Here is a 27,529-nt window from a genome sequence, read left to right on the forward strand (position 1 = left end):
CCTTGTTACTGCTAAATCAGTGCAAGAGCAATGATCTAAAGGGCGTTGGGGTTAAGGATGTCGGGGGGAAAGGAAAAGGTATGTTGTAAATACTTGTAAAGGAATAGATGTCGTTCACGTCGTCAAGATCTCGTCCGTAGTCCACGGCGAGCGGGGGGTTAGAGTGGGTTGTGATTTACCACTCAATGTTAAACGACCACTCTCCTAGAAAACATGTGTTAGCAATGTAGTAAACCCACACTGAGAGATTCCAACTTACCATTCTTCAAGTTCTCAGCGGTGTCACTCAATAGAATCACCCGGCGCTTGTTGCAATACGCAGTCTTGTCCAGGATATCCACCTTGAGTCCTGCCAATTCGGCAACTGGCTTCTCGAACATCTCACTGAGGCTCTCAACTGCCATCTCCAGATCCTTCTGATTATCCTCAAAGATCTCAGTCAGGTTGTTGCGGGCAAGGTAGAATGCAAATGCGTAAGTCCACTTCAAGGTCTGCCGGCACTGCTGCAGAGCATGCGATGCGGTGTCTAGGAACTGCACCTCGATCCAGGACAAACCAGACTGTGACTGAAGGCTAGTCATCTTCTTCTCGGTCTTCAGGTACAAATCCTTGTCCAGCTTGGCGGACTGCTCATGGTTCGCATACCGATTATAATAGTGCAGGTAGCGTTCCAAGGAGGAACGGGATTTGGCCTGAGCACTACGAGCGTCTGCGCCTGACTTTTCTTCGTATCGGTTGCAGTTGTACCAGCTCGTACCATGCTCGGACCATAGGCCCATACACATCCAACAGAACTCGTATTTGCACTTGCGGCAAGTCATGTGGTTACAGCCTCCGTTCTTTTCGATCGTCGAGTTACACTTGGTACACTCTTTCGTATTTGCGGAGATCCAGTTGGCTGTCTCGGAGTCATCTTCACACTTCTGTAGCCACATTTTGACCAGTGTGCATGGAGCAGGTTGGTGGTCACTAAGGGAACATCCGAAGCAGAACTCGTGCTTACAAACGCATCTCACCGTTGGTACAATGCGACGGAGATCACGGTTTTTTACCCCACAGTCAATGGCATATTGGCAGTTTGGTGCTGGACACCATTTTAGGTTTTCTTTATCATCAACGTAGGTCCGAGTTAGAAGTTCGCGATATCTGTATGCATGTGTTAGCGATCTCTTCCGCCTTGTGGTAACCTGCAAAATCAAACACCCACCTTCCTTGAAGGTCCTTTGTCACGAGCAGATCTAGTGACTTGGAGTCTACGATACGATTGCAACCAACGCCTGGACACTTGATTCGGCTAGCCTCCCCTTCCTCTTTGATTTTCTGTCCCAGGTAGTGTCGATAACAGTCGACACAATATCGGTGACCACACCGCATGGCATAGGTCTCGAGGTCATCACCGTCCTCGCAGCAGATGTCACACATGAAGCCCGGGACGATTTCGGTCTTTGCAGTGCCTTCGAAGTTCGACCCAAGACCAGCCTTCTCCAGAGTTTCCTCCGGTTGCTCCATGTAGGACTCGATCAACTTTTCTTTGTTCCATCGTTCGTACCGCAACAAGATCGCCACCGACTCAGGTGGGAGCCCAAGGATAGCGCAAACCTCGTTGACCTGGCCAAGCTGTTCGTGATCGATGTCGTGAGGGTCGAGAACCTTGTATTCGACTTCGTACGGCTTCTTTTTATGCTTGATGAGGTCTTTATCGTCCGAAAATCCGGCGTCGAGATCATCGAAATCTGCTCCCCAAGGCACAGCATGTTAGTCACCATACTCCCGGCATGGACACACAAAAGAAACAATATAAAGAACAGAGGAAGACTCACCTTCACCTAAGCTCTCGTCGTCAGAGCCTTGGGTACCCAGGAAATCATCTTGGCTTGAGACATCGCTCATGAACTCGTCGTCGGAGTCCATGCTGGCGGTAGTGGGGGTCGCAGAGAGCCTCCTTTTTAGGCCGGAACCGACGGGGCTTTCTCTCTCTGTCGTTTCAGTTCCGGTCGGCGTTGACTCGCTGTTGTGGGGGCGTCGGTCGGATGCAGAGGTGGCTTTTTGGGAGCCGTGGGCGGCTTTTGGCAGTGGCTCGTCCGCAATCGCCTCAGCCGCCTTTCTTTTTCGCGTTATAGGAGGCGTGGTGAATGTAGCGGCAAAGATGCCGACAAGGGGGGGGGGAATATTAGGGGAGTTCGGGGCCGCACGTCACTGGGTAAAACCTGTGACGGACATGGAGGGGAGTGGGGAAACGTAAGATCTCCAAGGCTGTTTGGGCCAAGGCGGCTGGAACCGGTCAAAGGTATTACGATTTTCGATATTTTTCTAATTACAATTCTACTCTGAAGAAACTTGAGGGGAAAAAGTGAACAAAATTTCACAAGAACACATCAGCTGATGTATCTCGGGCAGCGTCTTTCAGCCTATTGACTCAGATATGAATCATTCCAAGATTGAGGCGTTTGTTAGCTTCATTGGCCGTGCAGCCCTAGCCTCATTTGTCTCCGGCTGTAGGCTGCCGTGGGCTATACCTCAGATTCACGTCGCTAAGCCTGAAAAGAAAAAACATATATTTGACTCTACTAACAAACTAATATTTTGAAATGTTAGTTATAGAACTCTGAAGTGTGACATAAATGAGCCAATACAATATTTATTCTATACATATAAGAATCTATAGAAAGGGAATTTGAACTATGGAATTTTAATTGAAAACATTTGTGGTATCTACTCGTCGTCACTCTCCTCCTCGGATTCTTCCTCGGATTCGTCTTCGCTAGTTTCCTCCTCTGCTTCGGCCAGCCAATTAACAAATTGCTCGGTCTGGCTACGGACAGCCCGCATCTCCTCGGTTTTACTAGAGCGCTCGTCATTCCACCATTGATCGTAAGCCTCCTCTTCAATAAGATCAAGTTCATATAGAGACTTGGCAGTGAATAGAAGGACGGTATCACCCTTGTTACGGTGAATAAGATCCTGCTGGAGTGAGAGGAGTAGATCAACCTGGTCGTTCTTCTGTTCCTTGCTGCGATCGAATAGAGTACGCTCAACAACTTCTTTGTATGCCGTGAAGACCTGGGTGACTGCTGGACCGGCACCCTTGCCACCCTCCATGAGCTGCTGGATATGCTTCATGAAAGATGTCACGATGGCGCGACGAACCTGGTTGTCCGAGGCGTTGGCGCTCATACGCAGGGTAACCAGCTCAAGCTGCACAACATCTGCCGCCACGCCTTCACGTAGACTGTCGAACAAGCTGACTGATGCGTCGTGGTGGAAGTTGTCTGAATCTTCGTCTGCAGAGAAACTGCTCCGCTCAGATCGTGCACCCCAAGAGGTATTCGAGACCTCAGATGACAGTGTTGAGATGGAGGCGGAAGAGAGTGAGAGATTGGGCATGCGGTACACTGTAGATGGAAGTTAGCAATCTGGCCCTGTAGAGATACCCAAACAACATACCAAGTCCCGATGAGGCTACGCTCACATCGTCATCATCATCTTCATCTTCCTCGCCATGAATGAATTCATAGCCCTCACCTCCTTCGCCAACGACTGCGGGATCGTTCTTGCCCACACCGCCATCGTTTCGAGTTTTCGTGATACGCTTCCCACTCTCCACTTGGACGTTATCTGCGATTTTCACGCCATAGGAGAGAAGAGCTCCCGCTGCAACGACGCAATTCTTGCCGAGAACAACGCCGTCAGCGATAATCGCCCCACGGACGTCTGTGTTATCACCGATCACAACATCATCCCAAATATAGGCACCATCCAGCTTGACATTGCGGCCAATTTTGCAGTTCCGACCGAGCACGGAGTTGTGGACTTCTGCACGGTCTCCGATGCTGGTGCCTTTTCCGATGACTGTGCGGCGTCCAATGACGCAGGAGCGTGCCAGGGTTACACCGGTTTCTTGGTACATGCTGCCCTTACGAAGCGTGTACGTGTGACCAGGGAGCAAGTTCGTATCCGGGCACAAGGGATATGTCCAGCGCGAGAGAATATCTTTGCTTATCGCGTCATAGGCTTTCAGGTTGCGCACGCGCGCAGCGTAGTGGTCCTTGATGATGTATGTGTGCAGAGTCTTGCCGTTCAGCTCATAGTCCTTCAAGACGCCAAACAGGTAGTGTTTCCGTGGTGATTGGTAATCGAAACTATCCGACCATAAGCTCAGCACGTCCGGAGTGCAAATGTCGATGCTACAATCGATCAAGTCTTGGCGGATATCCAGTTCAGGGTGTTTGAGAATAATTTCGGCGTCAATATTGAGACGAGCCAAATGATCACCGTCTGGATGCCGGTCGATTTCCTCGTAGTGGAGACAGCGGTCCTTGGTAGGGTCGATGACGAAAATCGGCGAAACTGAGGTGGACTTAGTCCTGTGCTGCAGGCCAGCCTCCCTTAGAACCATGGTCATGATCGCATTCTTGTCAAGCGCTCGGCGAGCCCGGTGCTGAGCTAATGCGCCTTCGATGGGCAGGTTACTGATCACGTCGCCGCTCACGACAATGAAGTCTCCAGTAATGAGGTGCTTGCCGTCCAGATCGCGCATAACGTCACCAACAGAGGCAGAAGTCGACTTGAGGAACGTAAATTGCTTGAATGGAGAAGACGGGGCCCTCCATTTCGATGCACTAGCAATATAGGTCAGCTCTGCCATCTGTATCGGAGGGAGTCCCTAGGGCAGGCCTACTTGATATATTTCTCCAACTGGTCTGAGTGTGCTCCTCCATAGAGGAAGACCTCCTCCACGCCTGCATTGGCCAGGAATTCAAGAGTGTATTCGATCAAAGGGGTATTTGCGAGCGGCAAAAGGCACTGTAATAATTTCGTTCGTTAATTGTGAGGTCTTGGGGCATGGATGCTTTGCTGTAGGAAACATACACGAGGCGTGTCGCGGGTGAACGGCTCGAACCTTGTTTCGAAGGTGTCTGCGAGAACCTAAGAAAACCCACGAGTCAGCAAATTGTACAACACATAGAGACAACTTCCGCGGGAACAGTCGCGCAACCATCTGCCAACTGCTAGACTTACCACAGCTTGAAATGTCTCTTCCACTTCCTCTGCCGCATTGGGCTTCGGCTTTTGCCCAGCTTTTTGCTTAGGAGCCATTCTGTAAGAAGAGTCAGCAACAAGTTTTGTATTAATCTAGAGAGTCGCAAGAACTACTTCTTGTGAAGAGCTTGGTGGGAAAGCGGCAGTGCGGTTTAAGGGCGGTTTACGTTAAATGTATCAACAACCCTTTGAGCGCAAGGGTGGCGAAAGCGAACTGAGAAGTATCAGGGTCGGTCTTTAGATATTGTCCACCGGTCTCCAGAAATAGCACCAAAGAAACGCGACGATCTTGTTATCAAAGAAGAGCACAAAAAAGCCTCGGAGTCATCCCGCCCACCTGTTTGCATAGTTTGCATGCTGGCCCGATCAAACTTATTGCCTGAGGCAGACAGTTCCGAATAGGTTTAGTTTAGGCCCTGTAGATCACTCACTAGAATACCTTCAAGAAATGTAATTCGAACAAATAACTGGTCTGATTAATTTATGCATGCATTGAGGATGCTACATTTTACTGTGCATGAAGTAACAGTGGCAGTCTTATAAAAGCCAAGCCGACACGAGACCTAGGCACTTCTCATTACACAAATTGGCAACAAAGCCAGATATGTACCTATCCCTTAATTTTAATTTTTAGTCTTTATTTATTTTTACGAGTGAGGATCTTCTTGTAACAGTTGCATAAATGATCTTAACAGGTGAGGTATCAAATAACTTGGAATAAACTGAAACGAAACGCCAAACCCAGGCATGAAATATGTCAATCCAACAATATTGAACTGTTCATGAGGCATCAAAACAAAACAAGCATTATATAGGATGGGACAAGTCTCTATGTGATGAATTGGACAAGACAAGATTAAACAGGCGGCTCAACCATCTGCAGTGGAACATAGCCCTCATCACCCTGGCCAGCCGGCATAGGTCCTTTGCCAGTGACCAGAGACCAAAGCGAAGAGACGGAATTCCTGACACGACGACGCAGAGAGCGCGGGCTACCCTCGAAAATAGTAGTAGTAGCCCACCAGCTCACCTTGCGAGCATGACGGCGGCGCGCTGCACTAGCCGCAGAGACTGCACCCGAGCGAAGCTCCTTCTCCAGACGCTCAACATCCATCCAAGAAGGACGACGCCAGAACTTCAACAGCAGACTGCTAACAACGACAGAGACACTGGAAAGAGCCATGGCAGCACCGGCAGCCATGGGAGGTAGCATGAAGCCTGTGAAGGGGAGGAAAAGACCCATGGCGAACGGAAGTCCGATGACATTGTACATGCAAGCCCATATTAAGTTCATCTTGATTCGTTTGAAGACTGTCCGCGAGAGGGAGAGACTGGCTGGTACAGAGAGTAGATCATCTGGGCGCATGAGGACGATATCAGCAGCCTCGACGGCCACGTCTGTCCCGGATGCGAGGGCAATCCCAACGGATGCCGTGGCCAGCGCGGGAGAGTCGTTAATGCCATCACCGACCATAGCGACGTACTCGCCTTCTGCTTGGAGGGCGGAGACGATTGTGCGTTTCTCGGATGGAGAAACGGAGGCGTGGATTGAGGCGGTTGGGATGCCGACTGCTGTGGCGATTGACATCGCTGTTGAAAGTGTGTCACCTGTTACCATGGAGGTTGAAATGCCCATGCGATGCAGGGCCGCTACTGCTGCCACGGCTGTCGCTTTCACTGTGTCTCGGAGGGAGATAGTTCCAGCGTAACGATTGTCGATTGCAACGTGGATGCGTGTAATGCCGCACGCGGTGGCACCAGGCTTGGGTACATCAGCTTCTGGGTCTTCGGTGGGCTCTGCAGAGTCGGGATCTGCATCAGCAGGTACAGGGACGTCTTTTGATCGGAGGAAGTTGGCGTTGCCAAGGAGGACATGGTGCCGGATACGCTGGCCGCTAGATGTGGGTTCGACAATGGCAGAGATACCCCTGCCAACACAGTTGTCAAAGTCACCCATGCTCCCTGGTAGTCCATCTTCTCCGGCATGACCTGATTCGGTTATAGCCGCAGAAAATATTGCTCGTCCGATTGGGTGTTCACTGCCTGTCTCTGCGAGACCGACAATAAGCCACCAGAGCCGACGACGCCAGTCGTTCATTGTCCATTGAGGTTCAATTCGGGTGTGAGCCACGCTCATCCGACCTGTAGTCAGGGTGCCCGTCTTATCAAAGACAACATGAGTAACTTTCGTAGCAGCTTCTAGCACGGCACCTCCCTTGACCAGGATGCCATGCTCTGCGCCAACGCCGGTACCAACCATGACTGCGGTCGGGGTACTCAGGCCTAAAGCACAGGGGCACGCAAATACAATGACCGAGATGCACAGCTTCAGGCAAACCATGACTCGGCCACCATTGCCTGCCATTTCAAAGATTGTGGGTGGATGAGGCAATACATGACTGAGGACCATCCAACCAAAGAATGTGATCAAACCAAGACCGATGATGGTGGGGACAAAGTAGCCCGCAACGATATCAGCCATGCGCTGAATCGGAGCACGGCTCGTCTGCGCATCTTGTACCAACTTTACAATCTGGCTCAACTGGGTATCCTTGCCGGCTCGAATGACTTTGAAATCAATGGAGTTTGTGCCGTTAACAGTTCCAGCAACAATCTGACTGCCTTTCTTTTTGTGAATAGGCAGCGCCTCTCCACTGAGCATACTCTCGTCAACATAGCTTTCGCCCCGGATAACCACACCATCCGCAGATACCTTATCTCCAGGGTGGAGGATAACGATATCACCGACTTGAATCAGTTCGGTGGGAATACACTTTTGATTAACCGTCATGTCATCAGCCATCGTGGGTTGCTCGGGTGTGTCGGGTATAGGTTTGGAGTTCCAGCGCTCAGCCAGTTTCTCTGCCGCAATGGGATCTTCGTAGATAGTCGTCATAGACGGAGTCAGACACATGAGCCTAGAAAGAGCAGCGGAGGTTTGGCCCTTGGCTCGGTTCTCTAGCCATCGTCCCAAAGTGATAAAGGTGATAAGCATCGTACTGGTGTCAAACACGGTGCTAGGGCGTCTGTGTTCCATGCTACAAAGAGCCATGATCATGGTGAAACAGCTGTAAAAGAAGGCAGCGGATGTACCCAACATTATGAGAACATCCATAGTTGGGGATCGATGCTTGAGGGACTTGAAGCTGGTGACATAAAATCGTTTGCCAATGCCAAACTGCACCGGAATGGTAAGAGCAAGACAGATCAGATCTCCAAGATAGAGGCCCGGGAGCAGTGCAAAACTGCCAAAGTCAATCGCGGGCAAATACATCGGAAGAATCATGCTGATGAGGAAGACGGGAACCGCAAAAGAGGCGGCGATGATGAAGGATCTTTTCCATTCTTGGATTTCTTTCGTTTTGGACAATGACTGTAGCTGTGCGTTGGTGTCATCTGAGTCGACAAGCAAGGCATTGTAACCAGCAGCCTCGATCACTTCCACAACAGACCGGACTCCGATCATAGATGGATCGAAAGCAATGACCATACGAGAGGTAGCCATTTTGATTGATGCTGAATGAACACCCGGTTGCTGTAATAAATTGGCTTCCAATGCCGTGGCAGAAACGCCGTCCCGCAGCCCATGCAAGCTCAGATTGACCTGCTGTGTCTTTTTGGAAATTGCCGCCTGCGCCTCTGATGACACGATCGACGCATCAAACCCGGCATCTTCAATAAGGTCCGGGATTTTGCTGGCAGGTAGTCTGGTTGGGTCGTGCACAACCACCGCCCGCTCAGCCAGAAGACTGATGTTGAACTGGATTACTCCATCCACACTGCCCAGGGCACCCTCGACACTAGATGTGCAAGCGCCGCATGTCATGCCTCCGATTGCGATAGTAGTGACCAGAAGTCCAGATTTCTCCTCCGAGTCCACTGATGCGGATTGCTCCTTGGAGCCCATTAAGGAAGTGTCCAGCACTCGCGCCTCGAAGCCTCTATCTTCAATAAGCTCTGCAATCTGCTCCGGTGTGATGATTTTTGCATCATGTTCTACGACTGCGCGCTCGGAAAGTAGTGATACGTCCACGGAGTTCACGCCGCTGACATCGTTCAACCCGCTTTCCACTGCAGACGTACATGCCCCACATGTCATACCTTCAACCGCTAGGGTGGTCACCGAGAGTCGCGTAGCTGGAAGCGAAGCAGAATCGGGATTCTTTTGTTCCTCCGTCGAAAGTACTGCCGCATCGAATCCACAGTCCTCGATCAACTCTGCGATCTTCGCAGGCGGTAACAATGACAAATCATGTTGTACAGCGGCCCTGCCCATAATGAGACTGACAGAAACATCGTGCGCGCCTGCGATCCCTTTAAATGCGCTCTCTACTGCTGATGTACACGCTCCGCAAGTCATTCCGTCGATCTTAATAGTTGTGGTAGCCATCGTAGGTTGACCGGCCCCGCCGGCATGGGGATTCGTGGATACCATCTCGACGGTGAAGCGCGAGGCGAACACGGCGAGGAACGGCGAGACTATAGCATATGGAGGGGTTTTTGAAGAACTGCCTCCGACGCGAGGGCGGAGGGAGGGTGATAAGCGTGCTGACGGACGGATGAGCTCGGATGGCGCAAGACTAGTCAGATCATTCCCTTGTTGAGCCGACAAAGGGAGCTGCAGAAGTTAAAAGGAAACAGTACGTTCAGAAAGCCACGTCGGTCAAATTTAATTAAATACTCGGCCAAAAGGTCCCAAGGGGAGAGAAAAAGTAAAGTGGATTTGCTCGGGACCTAGGACTCGGGGTGGGCCGCATACCACGCTATGGAATGTATAGTCCGTAAGTCCGCGACGCAATATAAGTGTGCCAGCTGATTAGATGGTCGGGTTTTCAATTAATTTGATTTAGCGAGGTATTGTAAAAATTTCTTCCAAGAAGGCCTGAAACAGACTAAGCAATACGAATTCAAGTTGTTTCAAAATGTCTACAGAGATGAACCTTGTTACACTCGGCTTATTGTCGCTAATACTATACCTGCAGAATGGGGGGCCCTGCACTGTGATTACCCAAGGACCAAGGATTTGATTAGATCCATAATAGATCCATAATAAAGCCGAGATACATGCGAACAACAGGATAAAATGAAGGATAAAATAAATAAGTCCCTAGCTATAGAGAAGTTGTCCGCCAAGTTTATGCTTTTTATCGCTATTATACAATATTCTATGTCTAAAAAACCCCTCTGAAAAGAACATCCAAAACCACATTGGAGAGTTCTTACATATAACGTCCCAAATACGTAGTCAAGGGCAGAGGCCGCATGGGCAACGGATATTCTTTTAAAAAAAATGAGAAAAACTAAGTTAACAACATTTGAAGCATTCAACATTTGCTCGGAGGTTGGAACTGAAGATTTGAATCTCTAGTACCCATGGACGGAAATACGGACCTCAGTACGCCCAGTGCTTGAATCAGATAAGACATGTTTGCATGGAGTGCAAACAAGCATCTCCACCTGGACTACATTTGATGCTTCCCATCGTGAACTTAGCTACCTATCAACCATATTAAAGCTCTCCTCTTTGGATACGCTCCACTACCCTCCAACATCTTCATTGAACCTATAACTCTGTCAACAACAACATCTCAATGGATCAAATCCACACACGAGCCCTGGAGGCTCTCCAACCATTCATCCACCTAGCCCGCTCCAACAACGCAAGTTCGCCTCGCTTTATCGCCAATCTCATCACAAATGCCACCTCAAACACGCAAACCTACGTCTTTGCAGAACTGCTCGAGCTGCCGACGGTCCAAGCATTACGATCACCAGACACACCAGCCGAGTATAAAGGATATCTAAAGCTACTAGAGATCTTCGCATGGGGCACATGGCAAGAATATCAAGGTAAGATTGCATACATCCACAACGCAGGAACCCAAAAAAAAAGGCCTGAAACAATCCAAATCAAATCTCATGAGAGAACCAACCCCCAAGCTACCAGAACTAAAGCTAACCCCGCACCAGCAACTCCAAACCTCCCTGAGCTGAACACCGAGCAAACCCTCAAACTCCGCCTACTCTCACTCCTAACGCTCTCAACGACAATCAAACCCCTTACCTACAGCGCCCTGATGACCGCCCTCAGTACCCCCACAAAAACCGAGCTCGAATCCCTTGTAACAGCAGCCATCTACGCTTCCCTGATAACAGCTCGCCTCTCGCCAGCCTCCACCCCACCATCCGTGAACGTGACAGCTGTTGCCCCACTCCGTGATGTCGAACCCCAATCCCTCCCTAAAATGATCGCCAATTTAAGTGAGTGGGAATCGCGATGCGGCGAGGTCGTTTCCGATCTGGAGGCGGAGATTGCGCGTGTCAAGAGCGACGCCGCGAAGCGTGCTGCACGCGCTCAGGCGCACAACGACGCACTCGAGGAGGCTGTTAAGAGGAAGCAAAATGCGGGGAAGAAGGGTGGTCGGCGTGGTGGTCGCCTTGGCACTGGCCTCGGGGGGAGTAAGAGGGATGCAGATGATATTGAAGAGGATGATGGGTTCTTTGAGAACTATGATGGCGGTGACGGCTCGCGCATGGATATTGATGAGGCACCTGGTGCTCGTGCGGGAAATAGTCGGCAGCCGAAGAGGGTGTTGGGCCGCAAGTCTTGAAGTGTGGACGTGCTGATGCATTGATATGACACTATACTCCCATTTGCTCTGATTATGTGGCATAGAAGATCATAGCGGCTCCAACGGGATTTACGATACAAAATGACTTGACTATGGTTTAGTTTCATCTTTTACGGACAATATCTTGTGGGATATGGAACCCGTGGGCAGGAGCAAATTGCATTCGTAAGGCCCTAATGGCGAGGCTCATTAATGAGAAAATAGATACAATACAAATTTTCAAAGTCAAGAGGGGGTATTGGTAGAAGGGAGGAAAGATCACAGCAAAACAACAAGCGCAATAAATACATATGGACATCCATGACAAAGGAAGTAGATGTAACCGCTAATAAGCGGTTTGATAAGGTGGGTTGGAGACCACAAACCCCTTCTGTATAATTCCGAGGGTGAAAATGGGCCGAGATCTGAGACATAGTCTGTTTCAAGAATATGCATCATGGAAGCAAAACCTTAGTATTCGGACTCCACGGTGGAAATGCTTTGAATAAGCCAAGTCAATTGTAGACATGGTGAGAATGATCAGCTGATCAGACAATGAGGTTCACGGGCGATCGGTTTGGGAAGTTTGGATTAGATGGAAGCTGGACGTAGCGAAAAGCTCATAGCATGGTACCGGGAACGAAAATGAACAATATGCTTAGAGCTGCTGCTGTAATAAAGGCGATCAATGCAGTAACGACAGCACGCTTGTTCAGCAGCTTTCGGACATAGGGCTCGCGAATTGGGGCCCAGTTCATAAAAGTGTATTCACTGTAGCCCAGGAAAGCCATGATAGGGTCGATCTTGTACTGATAGGAGATGATGAAGTACGCAGCGATAGCAAATGGAAGAATGATCTAGATTGAAGTTAGCGGGATGGTTTATCAGTGTGTATAGAGAACCATCAACAAACATACCCAGCAACGAATGTTCCGGGGCTTATTCCGCAGAACAACGTAGAAGGCAGCCCAGAATCCTCCACCGAAACTAATCAGAGAAAAGGCAAGGCGCAAGATGGTACTCAGGGGGACCATATTTCCAAGGGCCTTGGCTTGCAAGAACCCTGGGAATGCATCACGCTCCATGGCCTGGAACACATAGTCCTTAGCAGGGTCGAACACTTCGGGGTCGTCTCGACCATCATCTTCGACGAGGTTGATAATCGTGGAAACCATCGAATCTGGTAGCATAATCTCTCGCTCGGAACCGGGAAGTAGATATGTATACAGGATCTTCTCGGCGCTGGCGCGAATGTCGTTACGGGCCACTGTGTGCCCAGGGGAATTTGAGTCGTTAAGCCGGGAATCCGGGGTCTCGCGACCTTCCTCAAACGAAGAAACTTGGCGTGCTGACTCATTGGAAGATCCCAGGCTAGTTTGCCGTGAGGGCGATGTCTGGCCTTCGGAGCGAAGGAATGCCGACAGGCGTTGGTCGGCATCTCTGTCTTTCTCATTTTCTTGGAACCCCCGTAGACGAGAAGGCCCAGCCTCCGTCAGCGGGATATCACCTAGGTTCTCCAGATTGTCTAGCATGGCAGATGATCGTTTGCTATCGGCTCTTTCCATATCGGGAGTTGCGACGAGCACGGAACGGCGGAGTTCACGGACATAGTGTCGGCACAGTAGCATATGTTGGGATACATCGAGCCTAGCGATCTCTGTTAAAATCGGATTCAGCCATCAAATGAGAGCTTACACTTACCAGAAGTCTAGATAGTCTACAGAACGCTGCTGGTCGCGCATGTAAATGTAGAACGAGAACAGATCGACCGGGGCGAGAGTTCGGCGGCTGAGTACCTCGAAGAGGGTCGGTAGGCGATTACGCGACTCTGCGTCGACAAAATCATGGTGAGACATATCGGCCGTGTGTTTAGAGTAGGCAGCAGTGAAATGACCAGCCCGAAATTTCAAAGCGAAGGCGGGGAGAGCAAAAGGGGGGAGAGATTAAGGTCGCGTCAGCGGGCGAGCGAGCAATCTCAACACACCCCGGAAGACGGGAGGAGTAATATGGGCGACTAGGAGCGAATGACAGAAGACCGAGAACGAAATTAGAGGGGTTGAAAGGAATTGAACTCCGCGTCGCCAAGTACACGATGGGTGTTGTGGATATCGGGCGAGCCCCTGAGGTTGGTCACAACACAGCCAGATCAATTGCTCGGCAATAGCAACAGCAAACAAAGAAAACAAAGAAACTTGAAAAAGCCAAATCCTACTAAAAGACGTAAGGGTGAAATGAGGCTATTCCATATTCTTCCTGAAACGAAACCGCAACAACGATGATCCGAGATTAAGATCTGTCAGGGGGGAAGAAATTAACGTTGAGATTTAGGTTATTGCATCATATATCATCATGCATATAAACATTTATAGAACATGTTCTTCTACTCTGTATAATCTCTACTGCCACCCTACTCTACTCTCTACGCAATGATCATTCAATGTTTGAACTATATACTTACTTAGGTATCAACTTGAGCCTGACAGATGTCAGCCCCACAATAAGCACCAAGCATGGCATCTATAGATGTGATTGGTGTGAAGATGGATCAGCATATCTATCCATGGATAGAGCTCCTTGATCTAGACTAACCGGACCACACTGAAAAAAAATATCGAAGAACCCATACTACTGGATCTTACCCAGGCACTTGACTTCTCTATGATGACTCGGTGCAGTGAAAATGCTGGATTGGAAACAAGTCTAGATAATGATGAAGTGGGAGAGTATGGGTTCGGATACATTGGGGTAGAAATAGGAAGACCTAGATGACCCGGGAAAGTTACTTCTGTTACTTCGTTGTGACTGTAAGCTTTATACTGGAAGAAATTCATAAACTGGCATTAGTTCATCAGCCAGTGAAAACTGCATGCTGTAGTAATCTATCAACAGGGTATTGCCCATCAAATCCCAATGCCCCTAACGCCATTCCGTAAAAACACCCTCGCTGCAGTAAACATTATGTATGTCCCCAGATCAATGGTTATCGGCAAGGTGCTAGATGTCAGAGTTAGCATTCGTCTTGTGAGAAACACCTTCATTGTAAATACGTACCGACCACTCCGGAATATTTCGGATCTGCTGCCACATGAACTTCTCAAGCTTGTTGGCGCTCTTGGCGTAGGGTGTGGTCTCATTATTGTAGCGTCGGCAATTGTCAAAGATCAACATGGCGTCCTTGATGAAATCCTGTGGGGTCGGATACAAGTCCTTCTCATGCTTCTCTTCCATGGTCGACAGATCCATGGGCTCCATGATTACCTCGTAGTAGTCTGGAACCTCGTCGCGATTCACAGGTTGAGTGAATGGCCAGGCTGCGCTGTGGTTCTGCATATCGTTCAACAGGTGCAGCAATTGGTTATAGTTGGGTCCGTGGCGTGGTTGACGAGCCATTTCATCCATATCTGGCGACCATCCGGACTCTTTGATTGCAGGAATGCTAAGAGGATCGATCGCGTATACCCCGTTCTTCCATTCCTTTGGAGGGGGGTGGATGATATGCGACCGGCTGAAGGCACGGATCTTAGCCTGCACTGACTCCTTCTGCTTGGTGAGCATGCGACCCATCTCCAGATAGCGGATCTTGGGGAGCATGGTACACTGCATGAGTGTACCGCCCTCATAATCCTTAATGTAGCCCATCCAGATTGATTTGTCAAGTGTGATCTCTTTGGTGAAGCCCTGCTTCTTGAAGTATCCAATGGCATAATTGTCGGCGTAGGTAAGGAAGTGCATAATGGGAGAGGTGGCTTTCACGTAGTCCTAGATGGAAAATGAGTTAGATATATGCATAGGAATCACAACACCAGCAAGTGTGCATACCTTAAGATGGGACATCAAGTGTGCGCCGTATCCTTTCACTTGTTGATCTGAAGAAATAGCGCAGAAGACAATCTCAGCAAACTTTCGAGAGTTGAACGGACGATACGTAATTCCTCTATAGTTGATCAGTATTCTAATCCCACACATTACTCGGCACTTATGACATACCCAACAACTTCCAGTGGGTGTTTTACGATAGCCATAGAGAGATGGGATCGATCGTAGACAAGGCGCGCGATGTAGTCCTTAGGCATCTTCGGAAGTTGCTTCTGGAAAATACACTTCAAGCCTGTGAGGACAATAAAGCTATCGTGTGAACCATCATTATTGACGACACGAAACTCGATGTCGCCTCGGCGTTCCTCAAGAACAGCAGGCTGTGTATCATCAGCCATCATGAATGGAGCATGAAAGGTGGTGTGGGATGGAAAGGTACCTTCTCAGGGAATGGAACAATGCGGAGCGGTGGTTTTTTGAGGAGCCCATCTTCCTGTGCGGGGTACTTGTCAGAACAAATGCGAAGCAATTGAGTTAGGACTTTGGAGCTTCTTACCTCTTTCACGGGGGAATCTGTGCGCGCCTTCTTAATAGTCTGCAACCCAGAGTCCGGGGAAGCTGCCTCCTCTGAGGCTTTGCGCTTAAAACCTGATACCATCGTGACTTGTCAAGATTGTTTCACAGAAGGAAATGTGAGATTATAAGACTTCACTTACTCTTTGGCGAGTCAACAACCATGATGTCCTTTTCCTTGACCTTCAAACTTGACCCTACGCTGATATGACATGGGGTATCGGTCGGAACAACTAACGACCGGTCGGGCCAGATCAACACTGACGATCTATATCACTTTCACATTATCTTTGACCTGCATCAATTTTCCCTCAATCACACTTATTGAATTCTATTATCCTAATGTCTCTGAACGAAGTCTGGGAGGCAGCCTCTGCAACTCCATTTATCCCTCTCATTGGCAAGGACAGCCAGTTCTCCGTCGGCTTCAACCTGCTCCTTCTCGGTGAGCTTATTGATTCATGACAGCTTTGAAAACAGCTAATCTCTAACTAATATTGGTAGCATTGGTTACTGCCACTCTTTTCGTCTTAAGTAAGTTATTTTCCCAAAATTTTATGGAATTGAACTCTGACATTTCATTGAACAGATCAGTCTTTACTCGGCATCGTATCCTTGGGCTTCCCGGCCGCACTGGCATTTGGGTTAGTAATGCGCTATATCCCATCTTTCGACGTACAATATACTGATTGGGTATTTTGGATAGCTTTGGGGCTGTGTTTATGATCTGTGCCGTCGGAGTCTACGTCTAACCGGCCACCTTTCCTATTGCGCGTCCCCTCAAATGTACCATAAGCGTTGGGTTCAAAGGGGCCTGTACTGCTAGAACATCCAAAGCCATCACGCATCTCCGACTTATTATCTTTGCTCTGTGCTAGTATCGCGCCTGGAAAGTTCGAGCTAACGCTCTACGCCACAAAATGGATCCCCTTTTCGCTGGCGTCTCCAACAACGCCCACCATCTCTACACGCTACTCTCCTGCATTGGTTTCGCGCATAAGGCCACCGTCCAAATCACTCCAGATGGCCTCCGCTTCTCAGTGGAGGAAGGCCGCGTCATTCAAGGACTAGCCTTCCTCGACAAGTCGCTCTTCACCAGCTACACATTCAATGCATCGGCCAACCCCGAATCTAACAATCAAAACGGAACACCCCAAGACGACAATGACTCCTCACAAGATGGGGCTTACCCTCATTTTGTTGTTTCCCTCTCCGCCATTCTGGAAACCCTCAAGATCTTCGGTATCAACGAGCTTTCCGAATCTCATCGACCCCGCGACACTAGCATTACGCAAACTGGTATCGCCTCATCAAGCGCATTCAACGCTCCAGCCCTGCTCATGAACCGCTCCTGCACCCTGAAATACACCCAACACGGCGCCCCGCTTAGCATCACCATCGCCGAAGCTGGCGTGAAAACAACCTGCGAGCTAGTAACCTATGAGCCCGACGAACACGAATCAGACATTCCCCTCCAGCGCGATGCCATCACCATGAAAATCATCATGCGCTCCGCCTGGCTACACAATGCAATCGCCGAACTCGACTCTTCCACCCCCACAATCCTGAAACTGTCCGCCTGCGCCAAGCGAGAACCGTACTTTGCTCTCTCGGGTGCGGGCGGTCCGTTCAGTGAATCCACTGTGGAGTTCTCAATTGATCAGCACAACGAGACCGTTGGCAGTGCTGGTCAGGGTACTACACAATCTCAGATGCATAAGGTGTTATTCGATGATGGCTTTTCTAGAGCTCGCGCAACTAGAGCTAAGCTTGCGCCTACTGTCACAGAGACTTTCCTTGTTTCTCCTCCTTCTTCTGTAGGCGACCGCATACAACAGAGCTATCGCTTTGCGTTGATTCGCAAGGCTGCGAGAGCTATGGCTGTCGCCAATAAGGTTAGTATTCGTGGGGATCGACAAGGGGTGTTGAGCTTACAGTTCATGATTGAGCTTGATGATCATAATGTACCAGTAGGCAGACCGGTTGGCGCTGGCGTAAAGGGTCCCAATGGACCTGTGTGCTTTGTAGACTTCCGGTTTGTGCCATTGCTAGACGAAGAGGAGGCTGAGATGCGGATGGATGCAGCAGATGAATAACCGGGTTGGGATCACCACTGTAATTAAAATAGAGCGCATGTATTACAAATGGTTAAATTTCCAGGCGAAGAAAGTGAAATGGTTTCTTCACAGTGGTAATTGACGTACAACAATGAAGCTCTATGTGGTATAAAACAAATCGAATTCAGGGCCAAAAAGCCATAGCAATCACACAGGCGCTAACATAACAGCCTAATGACTAGAGCTGGGGATCAAGCCCCTAAGAGAAGATCGAACAAATCATGTAAATCATCAGAAGTGCACACACTATCAGTATAATTATCCGTATACAAAATTTAAGCCAGAAACCAGCCATGCCACGAATGCGAATATGTCCAAAAGGGCAAATCCCAAAGTGTGTCACAAAACGCCAGAGTTAGAAAAAGGAAGCATGGGATCACATTCAAGCATGATCAGGGTTGTAACTCGTTTCCCCTAGCATACTCTGGCCAACAGGCGCCGCCGGAGTTGGCGTAGCAGAACGCGCAAGCGACGAACTAGGCTCCCCCAAACTAGGCGCATGAGCCTGCGCAGGCCCAATAGTAGCAGTCTGCAGCCTGCGATCCAAAGCCTTGAGCGCAACGGCACGTCTGCGCTCCGCCTCTTCGCGCTTAGCCGCGCCTCTGCCACCACGCTGGTTATTCAACAGCGTGGGCAAGCCAGCCTCACCTCTCGCTAGCACCAGCTCGTTACCGGAGGCGATATCGTCCGCTGAGAACGGCGTCAGGAGCTTAGCTGCAACCAGCAGGGCGTAGATCTGGTCTGCGACGAACGCAATAGGCGGCTGCATTACGTCGGGGAATAGACAGGCGAAAGCGAACGTCTCGCTGGCATCACCTTTGATACCCGAGCCGCTCGAAGTGCCAGTTAGGTCAGGCTGTCGCTTGTAGAAGCGGAGGTAGGTCCAGCTGGTGAGGATGCCGAGCCAGGAGAGGATTGCGGCGGTGTCTGTTCCGATGACGAAGCCGCTGATGCTGTTTAGGAGGAGGAAGAGGGCGGGGAAATGCTTTACGCGCATCTTGATCATCCCTTTGAAGACTGTTACTGTGTGTTCGGGGACAAGCTGTTTGAAGGCGACTAGGAAGGAAGCTTGGATGGAGACTCCGCCGCAGATTTGGGTGAGGCTATTTATTTTTGGAGATGGTTAGTGTGTGGTATAAGAGAGGGGGAGGGGTGACGTGTACGCTCTAGTTGAGGAGCCTCCAACTGCTCCCCAAATCAGGTAGATTGGGATGATTGCGATGCAGGGGATCACGGCAACAACCGCGATGAACTTGCTGAACTCGCGCGAACCCCACGCGCGTTCGAGGTATTTGCCGCCATAGAATACGGTGGCAGCGTTTAACAGGACGGTAAATATATTCTGCTCGACAAAGGTGGCAGTGACGAGTGTCCAAGGGTAGTAGTAGAAGTACGAGGGAACGAGAGTCAGGTAGGGGACGAGAGGAGATGTGGCCGGGGTTCCACCAGTGGTGTCAATTTGTCGCCATCTGGCAATATTGTAGAGTAGGGAGAGGATGAGAAGGCTGACAAGACAGATTCGAGTAGCAGGTGGAATGTTAATTCGGAGCGACATATTGGAGCTCGCTTGGAGCTCAAGACACTGACCACAGGCCGTAGAGAGATGGGGAAAGTTGAGGTGGGAGACTTTGGCGGAGGGCGGGAGTACCAATGTTTGGCCCCGAGATGCTTCAAGGCACAACATTGAATCTACGTACATCCATGTAGCTTTCGATTATGGCTGTTAACTTTGATTTATATTTTCATCTTGTCTTATTTACTTTATAGTGAATACTATTGATATCTCTTTCTTTTTTGTATTCTTCTTTGCAGTTCTACTATGAATATGACTTGGATATAGGATTAGATTGAGACAGTGACGAGACTCCAGGGCTAGTAGCACATATTGACGGTTATTGGGGATTCTTTTAGAAATACGTGTAAACAGTGTCATAGCCTTCATCCATTATCCAATAGGAGTACTTAGCCACCTACCAGACACTCCGTAACAGGAGTTCCCTATGAGGTAGCTAACATAGGTAGCAACAGTAGATGAGAAAGAACCAAAGTATATCCAATTCCACAAGTCCTTAGGTAGGTCAAAAAATAAAATAAGTAAAGGATACCCCGTACTTCTTACAGGATGCACCAATGTCAGGTCCGTAACTGGCGGCATCATTAGCCACGATCCACCATCTGGGATTGACGACCTGCAGGTTCGGGTGGGTGCAGTTCAGGTCATTGGTATATGATGTCCGAAATATTGAATCCCTGTAAGTAGATATTATCGTAAGTGTAAGTTGTATAGGTCGTGACACAGGATAAGCATTCCAGTACATGGAATTGGATTTGAAAGGTGCAAGGGTGCTCGTGCTGAAATCCCCCGATGTGTGGAGAACCCCATTTTTAGGCGCTTAACAGGAAGTGGTTTGAGAAGTTGGAGTATTTCAAGGGTAGTGTATCGGGATTGATCAAGTTTCATTCAGACATCAAGGAGATATTCCAATGTTTGTTTTGCATCGAAAAAAACGACTGGAGCAGAGAAGTTCACAAGGTCATTAAGTGTGGAGGACCCCCGACGCCACAGGGAGGATCCAAGTGGCTAGTGTGTGCTAAATGGACTGCTGCCAAACATTCTGGATCCTTTAATCTCAGATCTTCATTTCTCTCTCTCTCTTTCTCTTCCTCTATCCTTGAATGCTTGGTTTATATTTCTATGATACGGAATAGCTTCTATTCTTCTTCATCTGGAATCCCACCTCTTCTTCCCTTCACTCTCCCACTTTCTTTTCCCCAAAACTCCAATTTCTCCCTTCTCTTGGCTTTCCCTTCGATCTTCAAGTCTTAAAGTCTTAATTTCTTTGCGGAATTCACCAACACTCCCCTTTTCTATTTCTCCGGAACTTCCTCCCTCTTCCGGCCTCGTGTTCCGTGTTCCTGAAGCTCCGTCTCCGCGCATTGAAGCCTCCACTTTGGTTTTCATCGGCAGAAGAGCTCTTCCCTTTCTGGCATGTCCGCGGCCCTTAGCTGGTCGCACATGTAATCATGGCACAACCTGACCTCACGTCGCATCATGTCAACTACTTAATATGGAGGTAAGTACAATGCAACCCATGCATCTCCTACAGAACTAATACCCTTCTAGGTACCTCCAAGAATCAGGTTGGTCACATTGCCCCCTTGACTTTTCCCAATTTGACCTCTAACTCAACCTAGGTCATGGCGATGCCGCCGTGTCTTTACAGCGCGCGTGGTTCCCTGATCCGCAAAGTCTCCCGTTTGCGCCTTATATTAAAACTCATGCGCTGGTGTCGCTGGTCCAGAAGGGCCTGCAATACCACGAGATGGAAGCCTCGCTGGACAAGGTATGTGTTTAATTCTAAACGCTTCTTACGCGCCACAGGAAAGAAGGGAAAAAAAAGCTACTTTCTTTTGGGGCTCCTCAATTTACAAACTAATCACAATGCGTAGGAGGGTAATCACAAAACTATTTCACCGTCTGATTATTTTTTCGGACCAGAACCCTTTGAAATTGGAACCAAAACTGGGTCAGTGGAAAGTCGCGATGAGACCGTCGGCACAGACCCAGATTCGCCGGGCCAACTTGCGCGCGACCGCCCGGTGAACGGCCATACCGAGCCCGGAAAGGACACCCGAAAGGATGAAACTGATAGCGATGAATCTATGGAGGACAAGGCGCAAACTGAAAGTCAGCCAAATACTCCCGATCATATGGATGAAGATGGTGATGTCAGCATGGCCGAGGAGATCCCCGACCTATCCACCTTGGAAAATCGCGAGAGCTCTTGCGTACAGATCGCCCCCGCTAAGCCCATCGATTTGACCCCTGACACCGCCCTGCTGAATCCGGATTATCACGTGACTCATGCCATATGGCGCCCTCGGGATCCCACTGTGGTTGTGGGAGCCGGTGACCTCTTCTGCAGCTTGTGGAAGCTGTCAATGTCATCGGAACCCGTGCAGACGAAAATTTTGGACCTCAAGAAGGGCGACACAAGTGTCTCGACCGTAGCCTGGGATGCCATTGGTGAGAAATTGGCCGTCGCGACTTGTACTGATGACAGGGGCACTATCACCATGTACAACGTCAATGGAGACGCAGTGGATTTACTGCCAGAGGTACCCCGGCTCATCACTGGCTTGCACTGGGCAACTGGTAGCTCGCAACTGGTCGTTGTAGCCTCGAATCATAACGTATCGGAACTCGCGCTTTGGGACGACAGCCGCCGACCAGACGTTTTCCCTCCACCTCAAGTAATTGAGAACCACGTTTACGATCTCGCGTGGTGTGGACGCAACCTGGTATTCGCATCTGGTGATGGTGCAGTCTATCAATGCGAAGTGGACAATAGCATACGTTTGGTTAAGACATTTCCTTCTCCCAGAGATAACGCGACGTGGGAGTTCATTCGCTGTGTTGAAACCGAATTTCACTCGGTTGCTATCGTGGCATCCGGATTGAGCGCTTCGATTTGGATTCCCACCCATGACATTTTTATCTCCAACGCCCACAAGGACAGAATCACCGGCATTGATATCAGTCCTCAATTTGACCCCAATCGTATTGAATTTGCCTCTTTCTCGGCGGATGGTAAGGTCAAGGTTTGGCAAGTCAATCTCGACACAAAGGATTACACGAACATTCATCAGCTGAGCTTGGACTCAACCCCCGCTATTACCGGATCTTTCTCCCCTGATGGATACGCTCTCGGTGCAGCTAGCAAGGACGGACTCTTTATCTGGAATATTGAACACCCTGGCGGCAATCTCATGTCTACCTGGACCGCAACTACACCGGAAGTAAAGAAAGAGGAAGCTGACCGCATGACCAATGGACATAATGGACACCATGGACAGAATGGTCATTCAAAATTGGATTCCCACCGGGCCCTTTCCTGGGATGCAGATGGCAAACGACTTGCCTATGGCTTCAACAAACAGGTACGCTCTCTAGTCTGGTTTTCCCGTGTCAATCTTCCCCATGCTGACGGCCCAATCCCTCAAGATGGCAATCATCAATTTGCAACGATGACAGAGCAGGTTTGAAATAGCTCTAGAGCCATATAAAACTCACGACTCATGCCCTGCTTGAACTAATCTGCCAACCCCGCTTGGAAAGCCTTTTCAATCTCTCCCCTCGAAGACATATCATCCTTCATGGTTTCCCTGCTCCTTTTTTTTACTTTTTACCTTCTGTGAACATACATTTTTCTGCTTTAGAAAATGCATAATGGCATGCATTGCTTGGGACAGGTTTGGGTGGGCACGGCGAATGACATGGACTGGCGACGGTGGACTTTTTCTTTTGCCTTTTTTCCCCTTCACCTAATTCAGGTGGGATCTGTGATTTCTGAAACTCACTTTTAGTGTCTGATAATGAAGAAAATACCCCAATTTTGAATCAAGGAAGGCCTGTACAAATTATAGGTACATCCATGGATACATACATTGTACAGAGTACATGGCATGTACATATCTATGTATGTACATGGATGGATGTATGTACGGAGTCAAAAGTCGCTTTATCGATAATCGATATACCCCTCGACGCTAGTCCACTTCTGGATGCATATAATCGAGCCCTGGATGTGATACCTGTGAGACTATGAGACATGCAAGCTCTGATCTGAATTTTCTCTTCAGTAAATTTGTAAAGAGTCCTAAAATTGGCATCTCAATTGTATTATCTTACCACACCTCAAATCAAATGCATATGGTCCACACATAGTGCAGACTGGGCGCATTCCTGGACCCGCGGCCCTCAAACACCCCCCACAGTGAATCATTTTCCCACCGCCAATTCAACCCTTCTCTTTACTAGCATCGTCGATATCGGCCACTTATAACAAAATGGCACCTCCTGTAAGTATGCGTCTGTCTTGCTACTGTATTTCTCCACACTTCGACAACCCCCGTCGAGTTTTTGTCTACGCTTATTGACCAATGACTCAGGTCCCTACCATCCCGTCGCTTGAGGCGGCGCGCGAAGTAATCGCAAAGTCGAGGAACTCGGAGTTCCCTCCCAACCTACTTCCTGTCACGGCGTCGATTCCTGCCGACCTCTTAACCCCGACATTGGCATACTTGAAGATTGCAGAGAAGTGAGTCATGGGTTCTTTTCAACATCGGTGATGAGACGGGGCATGGAATACCGGACAAGATCACTGACTCGTAAGGATAGCTCGCGCTTGTCATTCTTGTACGAGAGTGCTGCTACCACAGAGACTATTGGGCGATACAGCTTTATTGGCGCAGGTGGGTGATACCGGGATTCTTGGTCCGATTCCGTCGCTTACATTCTCCCGTGCAGAGCCTAGAAAGGTCATCAAAACCGGCGAGGGTCATGGCCCAGCAGCAGATCCTCTCCCATACCTCGAGGATGAGCTTTCTCAGTTCCGCGTTGCGACGGTACCTGAATTAGTCCTCCCGCCGTTGACCGCTGGAGCGATCGGATATGTTGGATACGACTGTGTTAGATACTTTGAGCCTAAGACGGCGCGGCCGATGAAGGACGTCCTCGGAGTGCCCGAATCGTTCTTTATGCTTTTCGACACCATCATTGCATTCGATCATTTCTTCCAAGTCGTCAAGGTCATCACCTACGTTCCCATTCCCTCAGCAGATGCCGATATCGAGACCTCATACCTCAAGGGCCAGTCCATCATCCAGAAAACGATCGATAAGCTACTCCAGGAACGCATACCACTTCCGCCCCAGGGCCCAATTATTCCAAACCAGGAGTATACATCCAACATCGGACAGGAGGGATACGAGGGCCACGTCAATCGACTGAAGCAGCACATCGCCAAGGGCGATATTTTCCAGACTGTGCCGTCACAGCGTCTATCACGACCCACCTCTCTCCACCCCTACAACCTCTTCCGCCACCTTCGCACCGTCAACCCTTCTCCTTATCTGTTCTATATCGACTGTCAAGACTTCCAGCTTGTCGGAGCCAGTCCCGAGCTCCTGGTAAAGGAAGAGCGGGGCCGTATCATCAGTCACCCCATCGCAGGCACAGTGAAGCGCGGCAAGACCCCGGAGGAGGATGCCGCCCTCGCCGAGGAGCTCCGCAGCAGTCTCAAGGACCGCGCCGAGCACGTCATGCTGGTCGATCTTGCCCGCAACGACGTGAATCGGGTCTGCGACCCCACCACAACACAGGTTGACCGACTGATGGTTGTGGAGAAGTTCTCACACGTCCAGCACCTAGTCTCCCAAGTCTCCGGTGAGCTACGGCCAGGCATGACCCGCTTCGATGCATTCCGGTCTATCTTCCCTGCCGGCACAGTTTCCGGTGCACCTAAGGTGCGCGCCATGCAGCTCATCGCCGAGCTGGAGGGTGAAAAGCGTGGCGTCTACGCTGGCGCTGTCGGATACTTCGGATATAATAGCGCCAGCGCAGATGGCTCAGCTGAGATGCCCGGTGCGATGGACACATGCATTGCGCTGCGCACTATGATGGTCAAGGACGGCGTGGCATACCTCCAGGCTGGTGGTGGTATTGTCTTCGACTCGGACCCCTATGATGAGTACATTGAGACGATCAACAAGCTTGGCGCCAACATTGCATGCATTAAGGGCGCTGAGGCGAAATACCTGAGCTTGGAGAATTAGTGTGCAGGCTTGGATTTAGGAATAAAAGCACAAGCACGTGCACTAGTTATGTTTTTTTAACAGAAGCGTCAACCCTTTGGGTTACACAGTTGGGATCCTGTGTTTTGATGAGGACGATTCGCATTAGCGATGGCCTAATCAGTTCTGTTTTTATGTGATATGGAGAGAATCTCACGAAATACACAATTTATGCCCATGTCATTCTGATATGTACTGGTCTTCACTATGTTCATTCATTGGATGTTCTTGAGCAAAAATCACCAGAATCGACCCCGACCCATGTCAATTGCCAAGTTCCTATATTCCTATGCTCTACTCCCAGCGTATTCCATATATGAGAGCTGGATCAAACCTGAGCCGTCGATGCAAACACTTCCGTGTTGCACAACATAGATTATCTATATCTTATTTGATCTGATTGGACCCTGTTTTGTATCCAAAAAAACCACAATAACCCAATTAGGGCTTTCGGTCCGGACCTCGGGATCGTTGTTTCGCCAATGACGCAAAGACGACAGTCGACATGGTGAATTAGGGTACAACATCGTAGATATAAAGCTGAGACTCGCGCCAACTTCCCTACCCTTTCATTTCAGACAATCTTTTCTTTTAGAGCAATCGCATAAATGACATCCATAACACGACCAGTCGTCGCTATCGCTGGAGCCACCGGACATCTAGGCAAGCACGTCACAACAGCCTTCCTCTCCTCCCTCTTCCAAGACAAATTCTCCGAGATAATCCCCCTCTCGCGAAACGAGTCATGTCTCTTCCAACCCTCCTCATCCCAAGGCGTAAAACTCACAGCACGCCGCTACAACGAGAGCAACATCGAAGAAGCCCTCCAAGGCATCCAAATCCTCGTAAACACAATCGGACCCGCAGGCCACGACTTCAAAACAAAGCTCACAGCCGCCCTCCCCAAAACCAACATCCGAGTCTACTTCCCCTCCGAGTTCGGCGTCGACCACTACGGTCATGACTTCGCCCACCTGGAGTGGAACGAGAAGAAGAAGCACTTCGCGAACACGCAGCACGTCCTCACGCACATGAAGATCTGCCGCGTATTCCGCGGCCTGTTCCTAGAAGACAGCATCGGGCCATGGTTTGGTCTCGACACCCAGAACGGGAAGTATACTAGTGTTAGGTCGTTCCGCACGCCGGTGTCTTTTACCTCGCCTGGCGATGTCGGCAGGACCGTTGCTTCGCTGGCGACTCTTCCTACAGAGGAGATTCCGGATGTTGTTCATGTTAGTGGTGACTCACGCTCGATTGTGGAGATTGCGGGGATTATGGAGTCTGCTGGTGCGGGACACATTGATATTGACTGCCTCCCGTATGAGAAATATAAGGCGGAGACTACTGTTGAGCCTTCATGGCGTCCAGCTGCTTATCTATGGTTTCTAATGGGTGATAGAGGTATTGCTCATAGTACTGCTTTTCTTGGGGCCGATAATGAGCTTGCTAACCCTGGTCAACGACTATGGAAGTGGAAGACTATACAGGATTTGGCGGAGGAAACTAATGGGCAGTCTGTAAAAGATGTTGTATGGCCTCGTCATAAGTAGAAGCTTAGTTGGGAAGTTTAGTACCTCTTTCGGACATAGCTATAACCGGAATCTATCTGGGCGTGGGGGGCGCTGCGTCATTTATCTAGACATACAACACAGACAGTTTTGCGTGCTTACAGCCCTGGCGGAGAATATTCAGCTACAGCCTTGAATCTTCATCAAGTTCAGGCAACAGCTAAGCCTC

At 49.5% G+C, this 27,529-nt stretch overlaps 11 protein-coding genes across 11 annotated transcripts; 6 read left to right on the forward strand and 5 right to left on the reverse strand.

Annotated features, from left to right (window-relative positions):
• Window positions 1-175: 175 nt before the first annotated feature.
• On the reverse strand, window positions 176-5,097 carry N7479_002010 (uncharacterized protein; the record flags this gene model as incomplete). Its single annotated transcript, XM_057249707.1, has 10 exons — window positions 176-204; window positions 260-1,146; window positions 1,208-1,733; window positions 1,821-2,104; window positions 2,155-2,310; window positions 2,717-3,392; window positions 3,445-4,619; window positions 4,679-4,803; window positions 4,870-4,926; window positions 5,020-5,097. 10 exons carry the CDS (start codon window positions 5,095-5,097, stop codon window positions 176-178), a joined length of 3,993 nt encoding a protein of 1,330 aa, XP_057114139.1.
• Window positions 5,098-5,896: 799 nt separating this feature from the next.
• Window positions 5,897-9,475, reverse strand: ctpA (Cu(2+)-transporting P-type ATPase CCC2; the record flags this gene model as incomplete). Its single annotated transcript, XM_057249708.1, has 1 exon — window positions 5,897-9,475. The coding sequence occupies one exon, from the start codon at window positions 9,473-9,475 to the stop codon at window positions 5,897-5,899; it is 3,579 nt and encodes a 1,192-aa protein (XP_057114140.1).
• Window positions 9,476-10,631: 1,156 nt separating this feature from the next.
• On the forward strand, window positions 10,632-11,651 carry N7479_002012 (uncharacterized protein; the record flags this gene model as incomplete). The annotated part of the gene is made up of 2 exons (XM_057249709.1): window positions 10,632-10,890; window positions 11,011-11,651. The coding sequence occupies 2 exons, from the start codon at window positions 10,632-10,634 to the stop codon at window positions 11,649-11,651; spliced, it is 900 nt and encodes a 299-aa protein (XP_057114141.1).
• Window positions 11,652-12,271: 620 nt separating this feature from the next.
• rgsB (uncharacterized protein) lies at window positions 12,272-13,507 on the reverse strand (the record flags this gene model as incomplete). Its single annotated transcript, XM_057249710.1, has 3 exons — window positions 12,272-12,508; window positions 12,569-13,298; window positions 13,353-13,507. The coding sequence occupies 3 exons, from the start codon at window positions 13,505-13,507 to the stop codon at window positions 12,272-12,274; spliced, it is 1,122 nt and encodes a 373-aa protein (XP_057114142.1).
• Window positions 13,508-14,624: 1,117 nt separating this feature from the next.
• Window positions 14,625-16,205, reverse strand: gcnE (histone acetyltransferase GCN5; the record flags this gene model as incomplete). The annotated part of the gene is made up of 7 exons (XM_057249711.1): window positions 14,625-14,645; window positions 14,703-15,410; window positions 15,471-15,585; window positions 15,639-15,847; window positions 15,907-15,972; window positions 16,024-16,130; window positions 16,184-16,205. The coding sequence occupies 7 exons, from the start codon at window positions 16,203-16,205 to the stop codon at window positions 14,625-14,627; spliced, it is 1,248 nt and encodes a 415-aa protein (XP_057114143.1).
• Window positions 16,206-16,382: 177 nt separating this feature from the next.
• N7479_002015 (OST5 family protein) lies at window positions 16,383-16,792 on the forward strand (the record flags this gene model as incomplete). The annotated part of the gene is made up of 4 exons (XM_057249712.1): window positions 16,383-16,485; window positions 16,545-16,574; window positions 16,630-16,684; window positions 16,747-16,792. 4 exons carry the CDS (start codon window positions 16,383-16,385, stop codon window positions 16,790-16,792), a joined length of 234 nt encoding a protein of 77 aa, XP_057114144.1.
• A 168-nt stretch (window positions 16,793-16,960) lies between these two features.
• On the forward strand, window positions 16,961-18,136 carry N7479_002016 (Rad1/Rec1/Rad17 family repair protein; the record flags this gene model as incomplete). Its single annotated transcript, XM_057249713.1, has 1 exon — window positions 16,961-18,136. The coding sequence occupies one exon, from the start codon at window positions 16,961-16,963 to the stop codon at window positions 18,134-18,136; it is 1,176 nt and encodes a 391-aa protein (XP_057114145.1).
• A 403-nt stretch (window positions 18,137-18,539) lies between these two features.
• Window positions 18,540-19,712, reverse strand: N7479_002017 (rhomboid family protein; the record flags this gene model as incomplete). Its single annotated transcript, XM_057249714.1, has 2 exons — window positions 18,540-19,260; window positions 19,321-19,712. 2 exons carry the CDS (start codon window positions 19,710-19,712, stop codon window positions 18,540-18,542), a joined length of 1,113 nt encoding a protein of 370 aa, XP_057114146.1.
• A 1,469-nt stretch (window positions 19,713-21,181) lies between these two features.
• Window positions 21,182-23,203, forward strand: N7479_002018 (WD40 repeat domain-containing protein; the record flags this gene model as incomplete). Its single annotated transcript, XM_057249715.1, has 4 exons — window positions 21,182-21,231; window positions 21,282-21,298; window positions 21,353-21,501; window positions 21,608-23,203. 4 exons carry the CDS (start codon window positions 21,182-21,184, stop codon window positions 23,201-23,203), a joined length of 1,812 nt encoding a protein of 603 aa, XP_057114147.1.
• An 804-nt stretch (window positions 23,204-24,007) lies between these two features.
• trpE (anthranilate synthase TRP2) lies at window positions 24,008-25,774 on the forward strand (the record flags this gene model as incomplete). The annotated part of the gene is made up of 4 exons (XM_057249716.1): window positions 24,008-24,019; window positions 24,110-24,258; window positions 24,339-24,412; window positions 24,468-25,774. The coding sequence occupies 4 exons, from the start codon at window positions 24,008-24,010 to the stop codon at window positions 25,772-25,774; spliced, it is 1,542 nt and encodes a 513-aa protein (XP_057114148.1).
• A 626-nt stretch (window positions 25,775-26,400) lies between these two features.
• Window positions 26,401-27,342, forward strand: N7479_002020 (isoflavone reductase family protein; the record flags this gene model as incomplete). The annotated part of the gene is made up of 1 exon (XM_057249717.1): window positions 26,401-27,342. The coding sequence occupies one exon, from the start codon at window positions 26,401-26,403 to the stop codon at window positions 27,340-27,342; it is 942 nt and encodes a 313-aa protein (XP_057114149.1).
• Between the last annotated feature and the right edge of the window lie 187 nt (window positions 27,343-27,529).

The sequence above is a fragment of the Penicillium vulpinum genome (assembly GCF_028829585.1).
Source record: "Penicillium vulpinum strain IBT 29486 chromosome Unknown utg000001l_segment0_segment0, whole genome shotgun sequence".
NCBI classification, from domain to species: Eukaryota; Fungi; Ascomycota; class Eurotiomycetes; order Eurotiales; family Aspergillaceae; genus Penicillium; species Penicillium vulpinum.